General features: G+C 42.5%; 2 protein-coding genes across 2 annotated transcripts in view; both read right to left on the reverse strand.

Moving 5' to 3' along the window:
- The window catches only part of SLC25A13 (solute carrier family 25 member 13), a gene marked incomplete at both ends in the record, with an annotated part of 180,780 nt that extends 165,915 nt beyond the window's left edge, over positions 1-14,865 (reverse strand). The window contains 3 exon segments of the mRNA XM_080701717.1: positions 14,690-14,744; positions 14,746-14,793; positions 14,795-14,865. Of these exon segments, the coding sequence (XP_080557843.1) occupies positions 14,690-14,744; positions 14,746-14,793; positions 14,795-14,865 (174 nt within the window).
- LOC308267239 (cell division control protein 42 homolog) lies at positions 431-4,019 on the reverse strand (the record flags this gene model as incomplete). Its single annotated transcript, XM_080701816.1, has 2 exons — positions 431-994; positions 3,870-4,019. 2 exons carry the CDS (start codon positions 4,017-4,019, stop codon positions 431-433), a joined length of 714 nt encoding a protein of 237 aa, XP_080557942.1.
- Positions 14,866-19,699: the final 4,834 nt, after the last annotated feature.

Consider the following 19,699-nt stretch of genomic DNA (forward strand, 5'->3'; position numbering starts at 1 on the left):
CGCCACACAAACACCCCCCCAAAAAAAAAAAACAATAAAGAAGAAAAAAAAAATAAAAGTCTAAGCTGTCCCACATTATTCTCCAGAGTGGAACCATGAAGTGGCTTCAACAATTCAAATTAGTCCGTTACAGAGTCAGCACAAGCATGCCTTGCTCTTGAACAAAAAAGTTTTTTTGAAACAACAAAACAAAAACTAGTACTGATCACCTTCCTGACAATATAAAATTGTTCAAAATTAACTAATATTGGGCAGGGGGAAAGGAGGCCATACCTATGGGCCTTGTCTCACACGAGTGCATGTGGGTAGGTGCAGGGCATTTATCATTATTGCAGGAACAAATTTTAATTTTTAATCTTTTGTTTGATTTAAACATTGCTTTTAGTATGAAACCAACACCAGCTGTACAGATAGGGCTCCGCAGAGATTTTCATAGCAGCACACATCTGCGGTTCTTCTTCGGTTCTGAAGCCTCCAGGGCAGCCAATATTGCTTCGTCAAACACATTCTTCAGGCCTTTCTGTGTGAGTATAGAACACTTCACATACTTGACAACCTTCAGATCGCGGGCTAGCTTTTCAGCAGTCTCTGGAATGATAGGCTTCTGTTTCTTTTTGGCAAGTTTCTCAATAGTAGAAGGGTCATCTTTGAGATCAATTTGGGTCCCAACAAGCAAGAAAGGAGTTTTGGGACAGTGGTGAGTTATCTGAGGCATCCACTTTTCTTTCACATTTTCAAATGAGGAAGGAGAGACCACTGAAAAACAGACTAGAAATACATCTGTTTGTGGATAACTCAGCAGTCGTAATCTGTCATAATCCTCTTGACCTGTGGTATCAAAAAGTCCAAGAGTATATGGCTCTCTACCAATCATAACTGTGACTGTGTAGTTACCAAAAACAGTTGGTACATAGTCAGATGGAAATGTGTTTGTTGTGTAGGATATCAGGAGGCATGTTTTACCAACAGCACCATCATCACCCACAACAACATACTATATCGCGAGAAATAGTTTTGTATCCACTTTAAATATTTTGAATTTGATGCTGACCTCAGCTTCTCTGCCCAGGCTTGGCAACACTGCTCCTTGCATCTTATCAGTAGGTGTTTACTCTGCTCGTTATACCTTATCAATAGGTGCTAGTTTGTCCATTTATTGATGGTCACTTAGTTGAAGCAGATGTCTCCACTGTAAAGGAACCTTTTTCACATAAGTAATTTACAGGAAGATACTTTGAAACAATGGGAATTCCAAAAAATATTACCAAAGGGTTGGCAATCCTTGCCTGAATAGTTATTACCTACAGGCTGAAAAATAACTTTTTACCTTTTTCTAATTCTAGCATCCCTCTATCTTTACTAGGTAGCATTCTTCAGTAAAGAAACCTTTACTTCTCTACCCTTCATCTCAGCTGGATACTTGCTAGAATGTAATAATCCCTCAGTATAGTCTAATGAATTTTTAAAAACCCTAATGTGTTCAAATCCATTTCCAGTCAGGGTTGGTGGAACACATCTATAATCCCAGTACTTGGGAAACTGAGACAGGAAGATCTCAGGTTTGAGGCCAACCTCGGCAATTTAGACCCTCAGCAAGTGAGACTCTGTTTCAAAACAAAAAAAATAACACTGGGCTGGGCGTGGTGGTGCACGCTTGTAATCCACGTGCTTGGGAGGCAGAGACAGGAGGATCGCTCAGGTTCGAAGCCAGCAGCGCTGGCTTAAAAGACCCTGTTTCCACATAAAAAAGTATTAAAAAAAAATAGGTCTGGGAGTGTAGCCCGTGGGAGTGTAGCCCGGAGGTAGAAGGGTTTCCAGGAACCCCAGTACCACCAAAAATAATAATAATAAATAATAACACTGGGTTCAATTCTCAGTATCAAAAAAAAGTTAAAATCCATTTGCAGGTTTTTTTATCAAATAAATTTAATATAAAATTTGTCATCTTAACCATTTCTAAGTGCAGTTAGTGGCATTAAGGATATTCAAAATGTATAAGCATCACCACTACCCATTTCGTTATCACAAACACGAGCTACCCATTTGTTAATATCCAACTGGCTGCCGGGCGTGGTGGCACACACTTGTAATCCCAGAGCTTGGGAGGCTGAGACAAGAGGATCTCATGGGTTCGAAGCCAGCCTCAGCTACTGAGTGAGGCTCTCAGCAAATTAGTGAGACCCTGTTTCCAAATAAAACAGGTCTGGGAGTATAGCCCGGAGGTAGAAAAGCCCCTGGGTTCCAAAAAAAAAAAAAAAATCCAACTGCCTTTTAATACCCATTATTCTTTCTAACAATTATGATACTTACTCGTATGTGTGTATACACATACAAATACATAAATATTTACACGAGTGTATATATTTAAAGAATAAATATCACTTTTAACTTAATTCGCCACAAAGAACAAATGTTAATATTCAAACTTAGTCAACTAAAATAAACTATTACGCAAAAAAGCTGGTGGACCCAGATGGCCACATCTGAACCTAACGATCAAATATAACAGAAAACAACCAAGAATGACATGCATCCTGATGGGAGTACCAGAACCAAGGATCCAGCACCACCTAGGACTCCTCTGGCCAAACACAAAAAATAAGACCCTCAACTTGAATAAGGTCCTGGTTCTATGTCTTGGCAGAAAATGCTAAGGACAGAGAGATGTAGTCAACTGAGTCCAAACTGTGACAAACTACAGGCAAGATTCTGCAAAATTCTCATCAATTAAACCTCATGGAAACAAGCAACAACAAAACAACAAAAAGAACTGGTAAGACTGCCAAGATGTAAAGGCCTAGCAACCAAGAGCCCCGCACATGCGGTCCATGTCTGAATCCTAACTGCAAAAGCTGCAACTCAGGTCATGGGTGGCTTCAAGAAACTGGGAAATAAGTCAGGCATGGTGGCACATACTTGTAATCCCATCGCTTGGGAGGCTGAAACAGGAAGATTGCACAGGTTCGAAGCCAGCCTTGCTGGCTTAAGAGACACTGTTTCCAAATAAAATATAAAGTAGGTCTGGGAGTGTAGATCAGAGATAGAAGGGTTCCATCCCTAGTACCACACCAAAATAAATATATATATATATAGCTCAGAGATAGAAAAGCCCCTGGCCTGGGATCCACATCCAGCACCACAAAAAAGAAGAGAAGAGAAGAGAAAGAAACAGGGAAACAGAACTAAGCCCCTTTCAAAAATTGAGGAGGGCTTTAAAAATAAAATCTGCCCAACACTACTGAGAGATTACAGGAAACATTCCTATCTCTGCCAGAGCACAAAGTTAAATAAGCAAATAAATAAGCAGGCACCCTCCCCCAGCCCCCCAATACATCGTTGCCATGGCTTTGGGGCAAGAAATATGAACAAGGGTTTATGTCCCCTAAAACTGCTGTAAAGAACAAGAAGGGAAGGAGTGTGAAGTAATCCTGGGGAAATGTTAAAAATATTAAAAATACAACCTGTACCAAGGAGGACTTAGCTGTGTAAAGAGTTGAAATTTTGCTTCATAGGCAACAGAGCCACACTGCGTAGCAAGGTGCATTTAAAAAGGCGACATGGCACCGTCATCATGTATGTAGGCTCTGGGGTCAGTCCAGAGCTCCACCTCTTCTAAGCGTGTGGCCTGGAAGAGGTTACTTACGCTCTTTGTAGCTCACGGGGCTTAAATATGCTATACAAATGAGTTTCCCCATCTGTATAATGGAGATAACAACAGCCTCTACATGTCACATGCTCATAATGAAGAATAAATTGTTTGATAATAATATGGAGTGCTTAAGACAATGCCTGACTTTTTTAAGTGCTATATAAACAAAAGATAATGTTATTATTACTTGCATAACCCTTCTGAGTCTTAAATTTCTTACTAGCCAAATGATATTATCAGCACCTTCCCTACTACCTCGAAGATGATTATTAAGATCAGATAATGGAGCTTGGATTTTCATATTAGCTGGTTGGTTACCTTGCTCCCTGTGGCCTGTGACTCCTTGCAAACAGGCCCATAGCTTCCTCATTTTAGTAAGCCTAGCATTTAGAACAGGGGCTGGCAAGTAGGTGGTTGTCAACTACACACTCATATGCATTTGTGGGGAGTGGTATACTGCGGATTGAACCCAAGGGCATTCTACTTCTGAGCTACATCCTCAGTCCTATTATTTTAAAAAATCAGTCTCACAAAGTTGCAGTGGACCTCACTAAATTGCTGAGGCTGGTCACAAACCTGCAATCCTCCTGTCTCAGCTTCCCAAGTACTAGGATTACAGGTATGCACCATCGCACTTGGCTCAAATGCACTTTTTAAAACTGTTAAGACATGCCACATGACAACAAAAGCCAGTCTTCAAAGATTCCTCTGACATTTCTGGGCAGAATGGAAAGAGATAAGCCAAAGGCAAGAAGAGAGAGGAAGCTATGCGATGGTAAAACTAAGAAGTAACAAGTTTAAATGGGAGTTCAAGCCAGGCGTGGTAGCGCACACTTGTAATCCCAGCATTTGGGAGGCTGAGAACGGAGGATTGTGGTTCGCGGACAGCCTCAGCTACTTGGTGAGGCCCTCCGCAACTCAGTGAGACTGTTTCAAAATAAAGAATAAAAAATTGGGCAGGGGGTGTAACTCGGAGGCCAAATGCCTCTGGGTTCCATCCCCAGAGCCGCAAAAAAAAAATAGACAGACAGACAGACAGACAGACAGGAGTTTAAATAGGAAAGGCAGTACATGTGTTCCAGGGAAGCAGAATGGTCTAACCTACCCAATGCTTTCCCCACATCCAAATTCCTGCACATAGTGCTTCTCCTGACTGCCTGTAACAGGCATTTAATCCAACAAATCAAAAGTTACAGGAAGAAAGTTAACTTGCAGGCTAAGAACAAGGAATTAAGAAGATGAGCCGGGCGTGGTGGCGCACGCTTGTAATCCCCGCGCTTGGGAGGCAGAGACAGGAGGATCGCGCAGGTTCAAAGCTAGCCGCGCACGCTGGCTTAGGAGACCCTGTTTCCAAATAAAAAAAATGTAAAAATAGGTCTGGGAGTGTAGCCCGGAGGTAGAAGGGCTTCCAGGAACCCCAGTACCACCAAAAAAAAAAAAAGAAGATGAACTCAGCTCTAGGTAAGCAGAATTTGAAATACCTCCAAGACAGACAAGATGAGACTTCCCACAAACATTTGAAACCTCAGTTTGGAGCTCAAAAGAGCTGCCCAAGCTGAAGATCGACACAGTGCTATCACTATTCAGAAGGCGGGTAATGCCGCGGGAAAGAGAAGGGCAGAGCTTGAGTGGAGGGAACACACCAACATTTCAGGGGAAACAGAAGGATAAAGAGAAACCTGTAAAGGAGAATAAAGGAATAATATGAGAGGTAGGAGGCCACGCGAGGGCTGATGGTGGAAGCTAACAGAGGGAGTTCCAGGAAGGAAGGCACGGGGCACAAGGTCACAGGAGGCCAGAAATGAGGAGGATAGGCTAACAGGTTAGGAACTGAGATCACTGGTGACCTTTGGGAGAGAATGGTGAAAGGCCGTGCAGGCAGAGGTTCACCTGCGGAAGTTTTAAGTACGGGTGAGGATTAAAGACATGGAGAAAAGTACAGCCCTTGTGTTATTCCCTTCAAAAATAATCCAGAGATGTCCTCCTTATAAAATAACACCCTGGCCCAAATATGTAATCGATCTGAGCTCTAAAAACCCTAAAATGGATACTGGACTTTTGCCACCATGTACTTAATTCTACAAAAAGTTGTCATAACTCACAATGAATCCGAAAGTTGTTGTCCTCTTCTTTTAGAAAGGCAGCTACATTTAATTACATGGTAATCAGAGTCCCAGATGGATATCATCTAAACTTTAACATGCGTCTGAACTCCTGGGGATCTAGTTAAAATGCGGCTGCTGATGCAACAGGCCTGGGTGAGGTTACCTTCAGGCTACACTCCCAGACCTATTTTCTATTGTATTTGGAAACAGTCTCACTAAGTTGCTGAGAGCCTCACTAAGTAGCTGAGGCAGGCTTCGAACCTGTGCAATTCTCCTGTCTCAGCCTCCCAAGAGTTGGGAGGATTACAAGCGTGCGCCACCACGCCTGGCAATATGCTGCATTTCTAAAGAGCTCCCGAGTAAACCAATTATTACTAGTCCTGGACAAAAACTTCCAACAGCAAGGCTCCCAGGAGGCCACATGGAGAATGTGTGAGGCAGGTACATTGGCCAGCCATCATGGTGAATACATGGTGTCTCATGAGCTTCAGCAAAGCCCACCATTCCTGTTGCATTTCATGATTCCCTAAATGCTTTCAGGAGGTCTAGTTCATGTCATCACCACAGATGGTCCTGTTTCCTGCATAGAATGATACAGGGCACCCAGAGAAGGTAATGATGTCCATGTTCTCAACATCAGTGGCAATGAGCCATAGCCCAGGTCCCCCTACCTTCTGGTGCAGGGTTCTTCCACTAAACAGAGCTATTAACTTGGGGAAAAGACAGTTCTGACCACCTCCTCCCATATGAAAAAGTGGTATAGAGTGAATTAGCTAGAGGGGTCCTCCACAGCTCCTGAACATGGTGATCATGTTCAGGAACAGATGACACAAATCACATCATGTCTAGTTCTGAAGCACTACTAAACATGCACCCATGGATGCAAGAGGGCTCAAATCGGGCTTACGCACACAATTGTCTTAAATTGTACCACACACATTTTATGCAAAAAGAAAAAAGATAATCTTACCAGAAAACAATAGTGTATGGTAAAATATCTGACTCTCCTATAAAGTCAACAGTTTTCATGGGTAACATGTGGAAACTCTAAGTACATATAGAAATCAAGACAAAGATACGGGTCGAATAGCGGTCATTAAGCGCACTGGTTTATCTACGTTGAATTGCTAGGAATTTCAATACTGTCAATTTTCCTATGTTGTCGGTACTGGTTGCCAAAAGGAACCATCCAGAACTCTTCACTCATTCAATGGAAAAGGTGAGCCCAAGTACTCTGTTAAACATTTCCAACCAACAAAATGGACCATGACTCTATAAATCAGCCACTAGAAATAATTCTGAGTTAGCAGAATTCTGAGACCAGAGCCAGCATTTAAATTAGTTGCTTGGACCCAACAAGTGGGTCTGGTTAAACAGGTCACGAGTACAGGTTTGCTCAGTTGCTGTTAAGTACTTTGGTTAGGGATTGCATCATTGCAACAGGAGGGCACATCCTCCTCTCACACAGTCCTCTGTTCCAACATCCCCCCTAAAGCAACCAAGATAACAGGAAGTACAAGTATTTGAGGGCCAGCAAATACCAGGCAAGGAGAGAAGGAAGAGAGGATGTTCAGCAGGCATAACCCACATGGACAGCAGAGAACAAAGGAAGAAATAGCTCCTGTAGGAATTCATAGAAAGCAAACGTTTGTCATAGTGCAAAAGGCCTACGAGGCAAAAGCTCTGGAAAAAGTCACTCTGCTGGCAATCTTCTAAAACAGTTCAATATTAAAAAAAAAAAAGACCTGCAGCCCAATCTCCTTATACTACATATCACTTTTCAGCCCTCCCTACCCACCCTCCAGTCCTCTATTTGTGATCAGTGCCTGTAAAGCCATGTGACCTCAGGGAACACTATATCCCATGGTACTAGACAAGGAGCCAAGACCGGGTTTACCCTTTGCAATGTCTCCCTCCTCCAGCACCTACTCTGATCATAGAAAAACACTGGGTAATAAAACCTATATTCTAGGATAATAATCACAAACTGGTAAAACCTTGATGCCTGAGCACAAAAAAAGCGTGAGCAAGAACTGACGTCTTCAAGGAAGAACCTGAAGTGATCTCCACACATCCTGCTTTGAATGGACTCACCAGAGACTTAGCTTGCTAATCTGACTTATCTCACTGTATTCCTTTCTTATCCCAAGGAGACAGCAGAGGATAACTGGGGGCAAATATTTTGGAACAGTGGTTGCCAAGCTTTTAAAAACCCTGAGGCTTAGGCCATACCAGATTCCAATTCAGTAAGAACCAGTGGGAAAGACCCTGGTATCAACATCACTCATATCTGTCCATACGATTCAAATGGCTGGGAACAGCTGGCCTAGAACCAGGTGAAAAGCAAAGATGTTGAAGGGAGTTGAGACAGATTACAAAATGTCCCAAGGCCCATCCAGTGCTAACAACTTAAGAAACCCTAAAAGCCTTAATGTTATGTGCATATATGAATGTATTACTATCAATCTCACTATCATGTACAATTACAGTATACCACCAACAAAAAAAGAAAACCTAAAATCCAAACATTAATGGACCCATGGAAACTTATAACTTCCTTAATAATTGCTGTAGTGGCATAAAAACACCTCACACTTTCTTCTTTCCTAGCCAAAAAAAAAAAAAAAATTGGCCATAACAAATTTATTTTTAACCATAACAAAGAGAAAACCTAGAGTGTCCTTAATCACCTCAAGCACAGTTTATCCTCACAAAAAATCTCAAAGGATGGTTTTATTATGGGTGAGATACTTAAAAAACATGGAGGTTAAATATATAATTCAAGCTTTGTATAGTAAAAATTGAATTAAAATGTCTTCAAAGGCATACGACAGTGGCGACAGCTGTACAACTCTGTGAATACACTAAATACCAACAAATTGCATTCTTTTTAGTGGATGAATTGTATGGTATATGAATTAATCATATTTCTATAAAGCATTTTTAAAAAGGTATAGAATTCCTGCCCTGTTGGGATTTATAATCTGATTGAGGGGAAAAAAATACCTAACAAACATTGTAGTGCAACCTCTACTGACTGACAAATGTGTTGTCTGCCCTGAAATGATCAAGACATATACATGTCCCTCATCAAAGGCCTGTAAATTCGCACAAGTGTACCTTGCAAAAGGAACTCTTTCTAAGGCCTGGGCAGAGAAGGGAACAGTAACTAGTAGGGGTTAAGAGCAGTAACTGAAAATAAACTGACAGGGTTCAAATTCAGGCTGGATCACTGACATGCTATACAACCTTGAGAAATTACTGAACTTCCCTAGACCTGAATTTTCTCACCTGGAAAATGAGAACCAAAATCACAAAATATCTACTTCTTAGTATTATAAAAATCAAGTTATTACTTGTAAAGCACATGAGAAGGTACAAGGCACAGAGTAAGCATGATATAAGCAACCCTTAAAGGCTGGTCTACACTGTGGCACCTATCTTTCCCTCCTAAGCCACCTTCCATGCTCTCCCAAGGGCTCTACTCTCCACACTCTACACTACCATGAAGGCAATATGGTAGACAGGGTTAGAGTCCAGCCTCTGGGGGCAAAATGGCAAGATTTGAATCCCAGCTCCATAACTTCTGTCAGGTCTTGGGCTACTTACATCACCTCTTGGTATTTGGTATTCCTGGGTCTTTATCTATTAAACAGGGATGATAGCATCTGACTCAAAGGGCTGTTAAAGTCATTAAGTGAGCTAACAGTGAAAAGCACTGAGACCTGAGTCTGACATCCAGTACACACTGTAAATGTTAGCTACTTTTCGATTTTGTTTTGTTTTCTATTACCTGCTATCCCCTAAATGTAATGTGTGTTTTTACTTCCTTGCCTTTGATTTGCCACTTCCCATCACTGGGTTGGATCTTCTTTCTGATCCATTCCTTCTGAAATACCACCACTGCAGAGAAGCCTCCCCCCAGGCCCAAAGAAACAGGCTCCTTCCCTCAGGCTCCCAGAACCATTGCTGCATTTCCATCAGAGTATGCAGCCCCCGGGAAGGTTTCAGTCTTCTTTAAGGTCCAAATCCAATTCATTTCAGTATTCTCATTCTATCCCCATTCTTAACACTAGAAAGAACACAATACACAATTCCAAAGGCATCAATGATCACAGCAACAACTCCTCCAAGAACAAAAAATCAATAGTACCTAGTTCTCCAGGCCCAGTTTTCATTATTATTATTGCTATTAATGCTTAATTTGTCCCGACATTTTTTTTAGTTCAAAGCTAAATTCACCCAAATTACTGGTCCATGTCCCCTTTTACACTTGAAGATTTCTCACTTTCACCTTCCATACCTAAAGCAAGCATTCTCCAATTTTTGACAGTTTCATATATTTAATTCATCTTTTGTTTTGTTTTGTTTATGGTACTAGGAATTTAACCCAGGGGCACTTTACCTCTTAGCTACACACCTAACCCTTTTATTCTGAAGCAGTTGCCCAGGCTGGCTTAGAACCTATGATCTTCCAGCCTTAAGCATTCTCATTAGCTGAGATTACAAAAGTGCACCAACATGCCCAGCTTAATTTCATCACTTTTAATATACAAACTTAACAAATGGCAAAGAAAGAATAGCCACTGCAACTGAAAAGGGGCAGAAAAAAACTGCTTTGTAGAAACATATTTTTTGGTCAGGCACAATGGTGTGCACTTATAATCCTAGTGCCTGGAAGCACTTGTAATCCTCGTACTTGGGAGCCTGAGACAGGAAGATCACAAGTTCGAGGCCAGCCTGGGCAACTTAACAAGACTCTATTTCAAAATAAAAAATAAAATAGGCTGGCAGTGTAGCTCAGAAATAAAATCTCCCTGAGTTAATTCTCCAGCTATCACACACACAAAAAAAGGCATTATTGGTAAAACCATGTAAAATATAACTTACTTTTATTATTTATTTATTTATTTATTTTGTGGTCTGGGGATGGAACCCATGGGTGTTCTGTTACGGTTTTGGGAAACTGTCCCCAGGAATCTTTGTTAGACCCCTGGGAATAATTCCCCGAAAACTCTCCAAAGAAACAAACAAAAAAAAAAAAAAAAAACCAGAAAAAAAAAAACAGAAAAAGATAAAAAGATAGAAAAAAGAGAAAATGAGAAAAAGATAGAAATACAGCCCCATGCCAAAATGGCATGAGGGGGTGACTCGAAATGAATACACCAAAGGGCTTACACGTGGACCGAAATTTTTATACCCATGACCTCCATCTTGTTTGGGTGACTCTGAAGTAGTGAAGGTCCCTGTAAGGTACCTCCCCTTAACCCTGAAAGGTACCTCCCCCAGCAAGGTGTGGCAAGGTGTCTTCTTTCATGAAGGGCAAGGTCAAACCCTGCTCCATCCTCCCTAGATCATCAAGTAGATCTGTCTTTAGATAAAAGCCTAGTTCTCCTCTCTTAAGATCTGTCTTTAGATAGAGAAAGGCCTAGTTCTCCTCTCCTATTGACTGGTTAATTACTTTGAGCTAGGTTAATTTACATTGGAATAGCTGCCTGTTTTAGGCAGAAATCAAATCCTTTCTTTACCATTTTGACACAACTATTTTGAAATATACCAATTATTTTCTTTTGAAATATTTTAATAATCAGAGCTTTCCCAAATCTTCCTAGGCCATTCCAATACTGGTACATGTTCTACCTCTGAGCTATACCCCCAGCCCTATTTTATTTTATTTTTTTTAATCAGGGTCTCACTAAGTTTTGGCGGTCTCAATAAACTGCAGAGGACCTCAGTAAGCTGCTAACACTGGCCACAAACCTGCAGTCCTCTCTCTCAGCTTCCCAAGTACTGGGATTACAAGTGTACACCACCATGCCTGTCTAAAATCTAACTTTAAAAGAACTAGTTTTCATTTTAATACACAACAAATAGTTTTCAGAAGTTTTTTTTTTTTTTAAAATACTCAAACACAAATAGTACCAACAGATATAACAAGGAAATACATATGAATTATTCCTACACAAGAATAAAGCTCTTTGAGTTAATCTCAAAAATACTAAAAGCGGTTAGGGATATAGCATTTTCTCAACATGCACAAGGCTCTGGGTTCAATCCCCAGTAATACAAACAAAAAATACTAAGAGTCTCAGATCAACATTACTTCACGAAAAAACAAATATTTTTGCACCCAAGGTTATGTAGTAACTTTCATGGCAGAAACCAAAATAAAAAACAAACCAAAGACTAGATTCTCAGTCTCCTCAGTTAAACTATGTAAAGGAAGAAAGATGTGAATTCTTATTTACATTTGAATTAAGTACAAAGACCAAGAAAACTAAGATCAAGAAATAACTAGCTGTGGCTACATCTAACCAGAAAATCACAAGTCCTCTTGAATATTCAAATAACTCACCACGGTGAGGATGGTGAGTGTTGAAATGCTCCTGCAACTGCTGAGTCCCCAGGTTCACAGCCCAACTTTTTAATACTGTATTGAAGTGGACTTTTCTCCTACCCAGGCTCCTCAAGCTATTGGAATGCCAATGCTGCACCAAAATGGGATTTTTTTTTAAGTCTATGCCTCTGTAACTGTCTATAACATAGAGTAACTACACTCCAAGGAAAAAGCAAAAGCACAGCCTCTGACTCAAGCTGCCCAGTGGAGACCAGCAGTTGCCAGAAGCAATCCACAAGGAAGGTGCCCACAGGCAACTCAGTAAGAGGCATGCATTCTTGAACTAAGTCCAGCCCAGTTTCACTGGGGAGACCTTTTAAGAGCACCTTTGCTACACTGTCCTTGAGCTACAAAGAAGGTCATTACAAGAAATGACCTAGCTGGGCTTGTGGTGCACACTGGTAATCCCAGCATTAGAGAGGCAGATACAGAAGGATCAAGGTTCATGGACAGCCTCACATACTTAGTGAGGCCCTTTGTAACTCTATGAGACCCTGTTTCAAAAAAGAACGGCTAAAAATAGGGCTGGGGGTGTAGCTTAGAGGTAGAATGACCCTAGGTTCCATGCCCAGTAGAAAAAAAAATAAAGAAATGACCTTATGGAATCCACAAGTGTGTATTTATGGTACTGAAGTAGTTTCTCAAAAGTTCACCCACAGTATATAAAAGAACAAGGAGAGAAACTGTTCTCAGATAGCAGTACAAGGAGATCTCTGTTCCAATTAACTGACCCCTCTGATTATTCCCTCTTGACTTTGGCTGCTGGAGGACACAGAACTATCTCTAGTGAGCACATGCTTATTTTTTACTAACCTTGGTCTTAGTTGCATCTTTCTCTCTAAAATCACTTTCTCATCTACTCTGACTTGATTCTGAAATGCCCTGTTATGTATGTATGATGTAAACCATCAGAAATCCTGGTAAAGAGGTGAGATTTAATGAAAAAGTAAACAAAAATACAGGTTCCTAGAGAGTAAAAATGAAATGAAAATTTCACTTTCCCTGACTCTACCTACTTAGCTAAAAATCAACTGTCCCTGATAGGCTGTGACATTTTAATGAAAATACAACCAACCAATAAGTTCCTGTTTCCATATCACTTATTTTACTACATCTTGTACTCCATCCATTACTAAGCACACACCTCAATTTGGATCACTGAAAATGCAAAAATATCGAGTTCATCTGCAGATATAAAAATGACAGTAAAGAATATAAAATATTTACTCCCATCTCCTTTAAGGAACTGGGTCTCATCACACCAAGCCTTGTACTGAATATGTAATTTTGCAAGAAAAGGTCAGGAGATTATTGGGCTTGAAAGAGTTAAGGTAGCTTCCAAAACACACACACATACACACACACACACACCTGTGTGCTCAGACACACACATATGTGTACCCACATCAGAACACACTCCTGAGGATGAAAATCAAGAGTAATTACAGAAAAGAGAAAGGCCACTTAGGCCACTAGGAACACGAAGAAGCCTGCAGATCTGGGGAGCCTGGAGAGACTTAAGTCACAGAACAGCATTTAGATATATTTGTCTGCTTACAATTTCCATTGCAAATGTGATTAGTTTGCTTGAATAAATAGGAATATGATGTGTTGGCCATGTTTTCCTCTTGAGGGTTATCACAGAGTTTTGATTAAGGACAAATGTTTGAAATGTTGGGTATATTTAAGTTCACTGCACTTAAAATGAGCTACGAAACTGTATAGGCTTGATTAAAGGGCTGTCTCCGTGAACTTAAAATTAAAAGCAATAAATTCCAATGATTCAAGTGATTGGGACTAAATCTGGTATTCTGCCAGAAAAGTTGAAACGCAGTCCAAAGAGAATGGTGTCCAGGTTTCAAGCCATGGTGAAGGAGGAAAGGTCAAGCGGTTGGAGCTGCCTTTCCTCTGGGTTAGTGAATGATTCACATTAAACAAAACTCCTTTTAAGTAGAACTTCACAGGAGTGACAGGCTCCCAGGACAATCTGTTTTGTCATTCCCAAAAAAGAAGCCTCTCAAAGACTCTGAGGCTGGGCTGTAAGTGTTATCAGATGGGAAGAGGGAAGGGGATGATGGGGAAGGCGGCAGGGGAAGGGTCCCTGGACTTTTTAGACTCACAGGCGCAAGCCAAGACGCCCAGGCAGTTTCCAGAACGGAAGTCACCTTGACTTCCCCATCCGCGAGAGGGCGGGGCCCGCGAAACGTAATAGGATCAGGCTTCAGCCGGGAAGGAGAAGCCTGGGTCAACCGCAGCCGGGGTTAGGGGCCCGGGCGCCCGGGGGCCGAGGGGCCCTGCACACCCTGCGCCCTCCCGGCCCCGGGCCCCCATCGCGCCCGCTCCTCCGCGCTCAGCCCCGCCAGGCACCGACTCCCATCCCGGGCCAAGTGGGAGTGTCCAGCTGGCAAAGTTTCTGCGGCAAGATCCCGGCCGCACGCGGTCGGAGGCGCAGGCCCCTCCGGCGGCCCGCTGGGCTCTCGGGGTCGCACCGACCTGGGCGGGCAGCGCCGAGCCGCCCGCGCCCCGGCCCGCGCTTACCTTGGCGGCCGCCATGCTTCGCGGGCTGGCTGGCTGCTGGCGGGCGGGCTCGGCCGGCGCTCACTTCCCGTCCCGGCGGCGGCGGGGGCGGCGAAGGGCCCGCAGCGTGCGCGCCCGGCCCGGCTGCTCCCCACGCCCTCCCGCCCGCGCGGGTCATGCGGGCGCCGCGCGCCCATTGGCTGGGCCCGGGGCGCGCCGGCCCGCGGCCTCTGCCCCCAGCCCAGGGCCGGCCACGTGACCCGCGGCGCTGTCCAGCAGGCAGGGCGGGGGCAGGTCTCCACCCGAGAACAGGTGATCCGGGGAGACCCCTGGCCCGGCCGGAGAAAGTAAGGATACGTGGCCTGGGGAAGTGGAGCGGGCCATCACGACGCCGGGCCAGCCGGTTTCTCCTTGTTTGCTGGGTTTCAAAGGGGCTACACTCTGCACCACTAATAGACCCAACAAACCTTTAATTTGAAAGCATTGCCTGGTGGAAGGGGAGTTAGCAAATACGGATGCAAACATGCTTTTGAGGTCAATTCTGGTAACCTCTTAAGTACCCAACAGGTGAATATAGTGCAAAACGTGTATTTGTAGGACTACTCCAGTTGAAACCAAAGACCTAGGGTCAGTGGGTCTTGGTAGTGTGTGCCTGTAATACCAGTGTTTGGACGGCTGAGACAGGAGAATAGCGGGTTGAAGAACATCTTCAGCAACTTAGCAAGGTCCCTTAACAATTTAGAAGGCCCTGTTTCGAAATAAATAAAATAAAATTAGGCTAGGGGAATAGCTCGGAGGTAGAATACCTCTGGGTTCAATCCCAGTACCACAAAAGCAAACAAAAACCCACCCAAACGAAAAAAACAAACAAACAAACAAAAACACTTTCCAGATACATAAGCCCTACTAAAATATATACATAAAATTGTAATTTAAAAAAAACGATTCTCTGACCTCCGGAGGTCTTATTCCTCTTCATCAGGAATTCATTCTTTTGTCCCTGTCATCAAAATGTACAAGACAAAGGTGATCAGGAAAGAGGTCTCTTAATATCTTGTGTGTTGTGGATATATCATCAAAAGATCAAAAGCGCTTGCTACAAATCAACTGAATACCCACCATGTGTGTGCCTGGCACTAAGCTCAGTGCTGAAAACCCCAAAACTACTTAAAGGCTGGTTACCACCCTAAACATCTTGAGAGCTAGTGAGAAGGCAGACATATAAATGTCAACTCCAAATGGCCTGTTAAGGCAACAACCTATTCCCAGGGTACCATGGGAACACTGAGGAAGAGTGAAGCCTCTTAGATGATGATTGAGCTAAAGGCAGGAACATGGCTGTGTATCAGTTAGTAGGGGGAAGAGCAAGGGGAATTCCATCCTGAAAAGATGAGGAGAGGCAGGAGGCCCAGAAATCACTGGGGAGCCCAAGCGGTTGTTTATGGAAGGTAATCTGAGCTGTGGGTCTAGTGGAGAGGATTGTAGGTCATGGAGGGCCTGGGCACCATGTTAAAGGACGTGGGATCTTAAGGCTGGAGGTGGCATGGCTCAGTTTCTGAAATGGATGGAGCTGTCTGTGCTGTGGTCTGAATGTATCCCCCAAACTCACATGTTGGAAAGTAAATCTCCAATGCTCCAGTGTTAGGAGGTGGGGCCTTTGGAGAAATATTCACATTATGAAAGCTCTGCTCTGATGAATGGATTAATGACACCATAAAAAGTGCTTTTGTGAGCCAGGCATGGTGGTGTAAGCCTGTAATCCTAGTACTTGGGAGGCTGAGACAGGAGGATAGCAGGTTCCAGGTCAGCCTCCGCAGCTTAGTGAGACCCTCAAAAACTTAATGAGACCCCATTTTGAGATAAAAAGGGTCTGGTGTGTAGTTTGGAGGTAGAATGTCCCTGGGTACATTTCCCAGTACCCCTTTCCCAAAAAAGTGATTTTGTGAGTGAGAGACTAAGCCCTGACCTGCGAGTACTTTGATCTTGGAAGTCTCTAGAACTAGATATAGATTTCGATTGCTTATAAATTACCCAATCTCAGATACATGTTATAGCAGCATAAAACAGACTAAGACACTTTGCTCATAGTTTGGAAAATGGGTCAAGACTAAGGAATATTCAGGGAAGATAGGCCAGGAGTGGGATAGAATTAGAGGAATACATAATACATAAAGTTAGTTGGCCAAAGCGACTGATTATCTATGAGGCTGGGAGAGAGAAGGGGAGTTGTCTTATACTGCACCTAGACCTGTGGTATGACATCCAAGACGAGTGGTATCAGAGAAGTGTTTCATAGGTGTGCGTACAATGTCCCTGTAAGTAGAGTGAATGTACAGCATACAGATTATGTTGTAGGAGGGAAAGAAAGAAAAAAATTATGTTAGTCAGCATTTTGCTACTGTGACAAAATACTTGAGAAAGGAGGCAAGATTTGTTTGGCTCATGGTTTCAGAGGTTTCAACCTACTGTCCACTAGCTCCGGTGTGGCTAGATCTAAGGTGAAGCAGTGTATAATGCTGGATTGGGCAAGGCTGCTCACCTTATGGCCTCCAAGGAGGAGGGGAGGAGCCAGGAACAAGAGCTAGTCCCCAAGGACTAACAATCCACTCTCTCAATGAAGTTGTACCTACTGCAGCTTCTACCACCTCCTAATAGTCCATGCAGCTATTAATCCATTAACAGCCCCTCTATTGATGAGGTTAGAGCCCTCAATGACCCAAACATTTAAAAAAAAAACCCACCTTTGGACACTTCTGTATTGGGGACCAACCCTTCAATACATGAGACTCTGGGGAACATTTCATAGCCAAGCCATAACACATTTCAAAATGGGGCAGTTAGTTAACCTATTCCCAAGAGGTCCAGAAAAGGCCAGAATATGTTCATAGACTGAAGATCATGACCAGCAAAGAGTGAAAGAATAAAAATAAAAGCAAAATTAGGAGACTTGATAGAGAAATATGGGAAAGAGATTGATTTAAAACTCCTGTGAAGGGGTATCCCCAGCTGCTTTAAAGGGATATTAAAGGTGCAGAGAAAACACAACCTCATGTAGACAAAATCACATACTAAGACCTCATTTTTAAGACCTCACTAAAGCTCTCCTTTATAATATAAATGAAACTTTTTGGGGGGATACTGGGGATTAAACTCAAGGGCATTCAATCTCCAAACTATACCTCTAGCCCTCATTTATTTTGAAACAGATTCTCACTAAGTTGCTGAGGTTGGCCTTGAACCTGCAATCCTCTCGTCTCAGGCTTCCTCATACTGGGATTATAAGCTTGTGCCACCACACCTGGCTTAAAACATTTTTTTTAATTTGGTAAAATATGCATAAAATTTACCACTTTACCCATTTCTAAGTGTACGTTCATAAGTGATAAATGCATTCACATTGTTGTGCAGCTGATCTTTAGAACTCTTTTCAATCTTGCAAAACTAAAATCTTATACCCATTAAACACTACATCCCTAGCTCCCTCCCCCAGCCCCTGTCAACCCCCATACTACCTTCTGCCTCTATAAATTGGTCTACTCTACGTACCTCATGTAAGTGAAATCAGACAGTATTTGCCTTCTTTGTGGCTGGCTTATTTCGCCTAGCATAACGTATTCAAGTTTTATCTATGCTATAGCCTATGATTTTTTAAAGCTGAATAATAACCCATTAACTTTGTGCAATAGAAAAGGAATCATGGATTCATTATATTTTTTCTTGAACATTTGGAAATTTAGAAAATTTGGGACTCAAGAATCCATATGATGGGAATGCGAGTGCGCGCACACATGTGCGTGCGCACACACACACACACACACACACACACGCCATATTTCTACCACTAGAGTTAAACCACTGTAACATTTTACTACATTTTCTTCAAATCCAGATGTGTTGAATGTCTGTAGAGTGCAGGGGATGGAGGGAGGAGGTTACTGGGGCTTGAACCTATGGGTACTGTACCACTGAACTACATCCTCAACCCTCTATTACTTTTTATTTTGAGTCAGGGTCTCACTAAGTTGTCTAGGCTGACCTCCAACTTGTGGTCTTTATACTCCAGCTTCCTGAGTACAGAAAGATTGGAGACGTGTATTTTGATTTCTATTTGGAATCATAATCAGTTAACTAAGCTACCTCCTTCATTCTCGAATGATCAAAAATATGAAATTTCTAAAATGTTAAGACTGTCACAAGACTTTTAAACAAGGAAGTCAAAGGTGCTCCTTGGCTTTCACTTCATATGTAAACAATAAAACAAGTATGAGCTAGTGGGGCATCTGTCACATTGCTTCATGCACATTGTCTTATCCTGACAGGCTTAAGTGCCCTTCTGTTGAAAGTGCAAGTCATGTGTCTGGAACTTGTCCCCTCTCTGTCCCCAGATCACCTGTTCCCCAGCCACTTAAGTGTGCTGGCACTGAATTTATGATGAAAGAATCCCTATTATGGGTTGAGTTATATTCTAAAAGGCCTACCCCACAATGCCTCATATTGAACCTTACTTGGAAATTGAAGATGTACTTAGTTAAGGTCCTAACTTGAGTAGGATGAACTTGTAATTCAATATGGCTGGTGTTTTTAAAAGAAGACACAGAGACACACTAAGTGAACATTTGTTCAAAACAGTGTTAGAGATTTGAGCAATATGGCTACAAGCCAAAGAGCATTAATGATCAACAGGCACCCCCAGAAGCTAGCAAGAAGCAAGAAAGAATTCTGCCCATAATCCTAGGGAAGCATGCCCTATTGATTCCTTGGTTTGAGACTTATAGTCACCAGAAATGTGAAAGAATAAATTTCTGTTGTTTGAGGCCACCTAGCTTGTGGTATTTTGTTACAACAGCCCTTGGAAACTAAAATCAGTCCCAACCCACCTGTGTGCTATAACACATTTTGCCAACCTTGCTGGCTGGGAAAGCAGCCAACCCAAATCATGGGAAAAGCTCATGGGAGAAGCATGAGTCCAGGACCCAAGAGTTCAAAAGAGAAAGCCATGTGGCCAGCTCTGAGCTCTCACCTTTCCCGAAG

The sequence above is a fragment of the Muscardinus avellanarius genome (assembly GCF_963383645.1).
Source record: "Muscardinus avellanarius genome assembly, chromosome: 9".
Classification (NCBI taxonomy): domain Eukaryota; kingdom Metazoa; phylum Chordata; class Mammalia; order Rodentia; family Gliridae; genus Muscardinus; species Muscardinus avellanarius.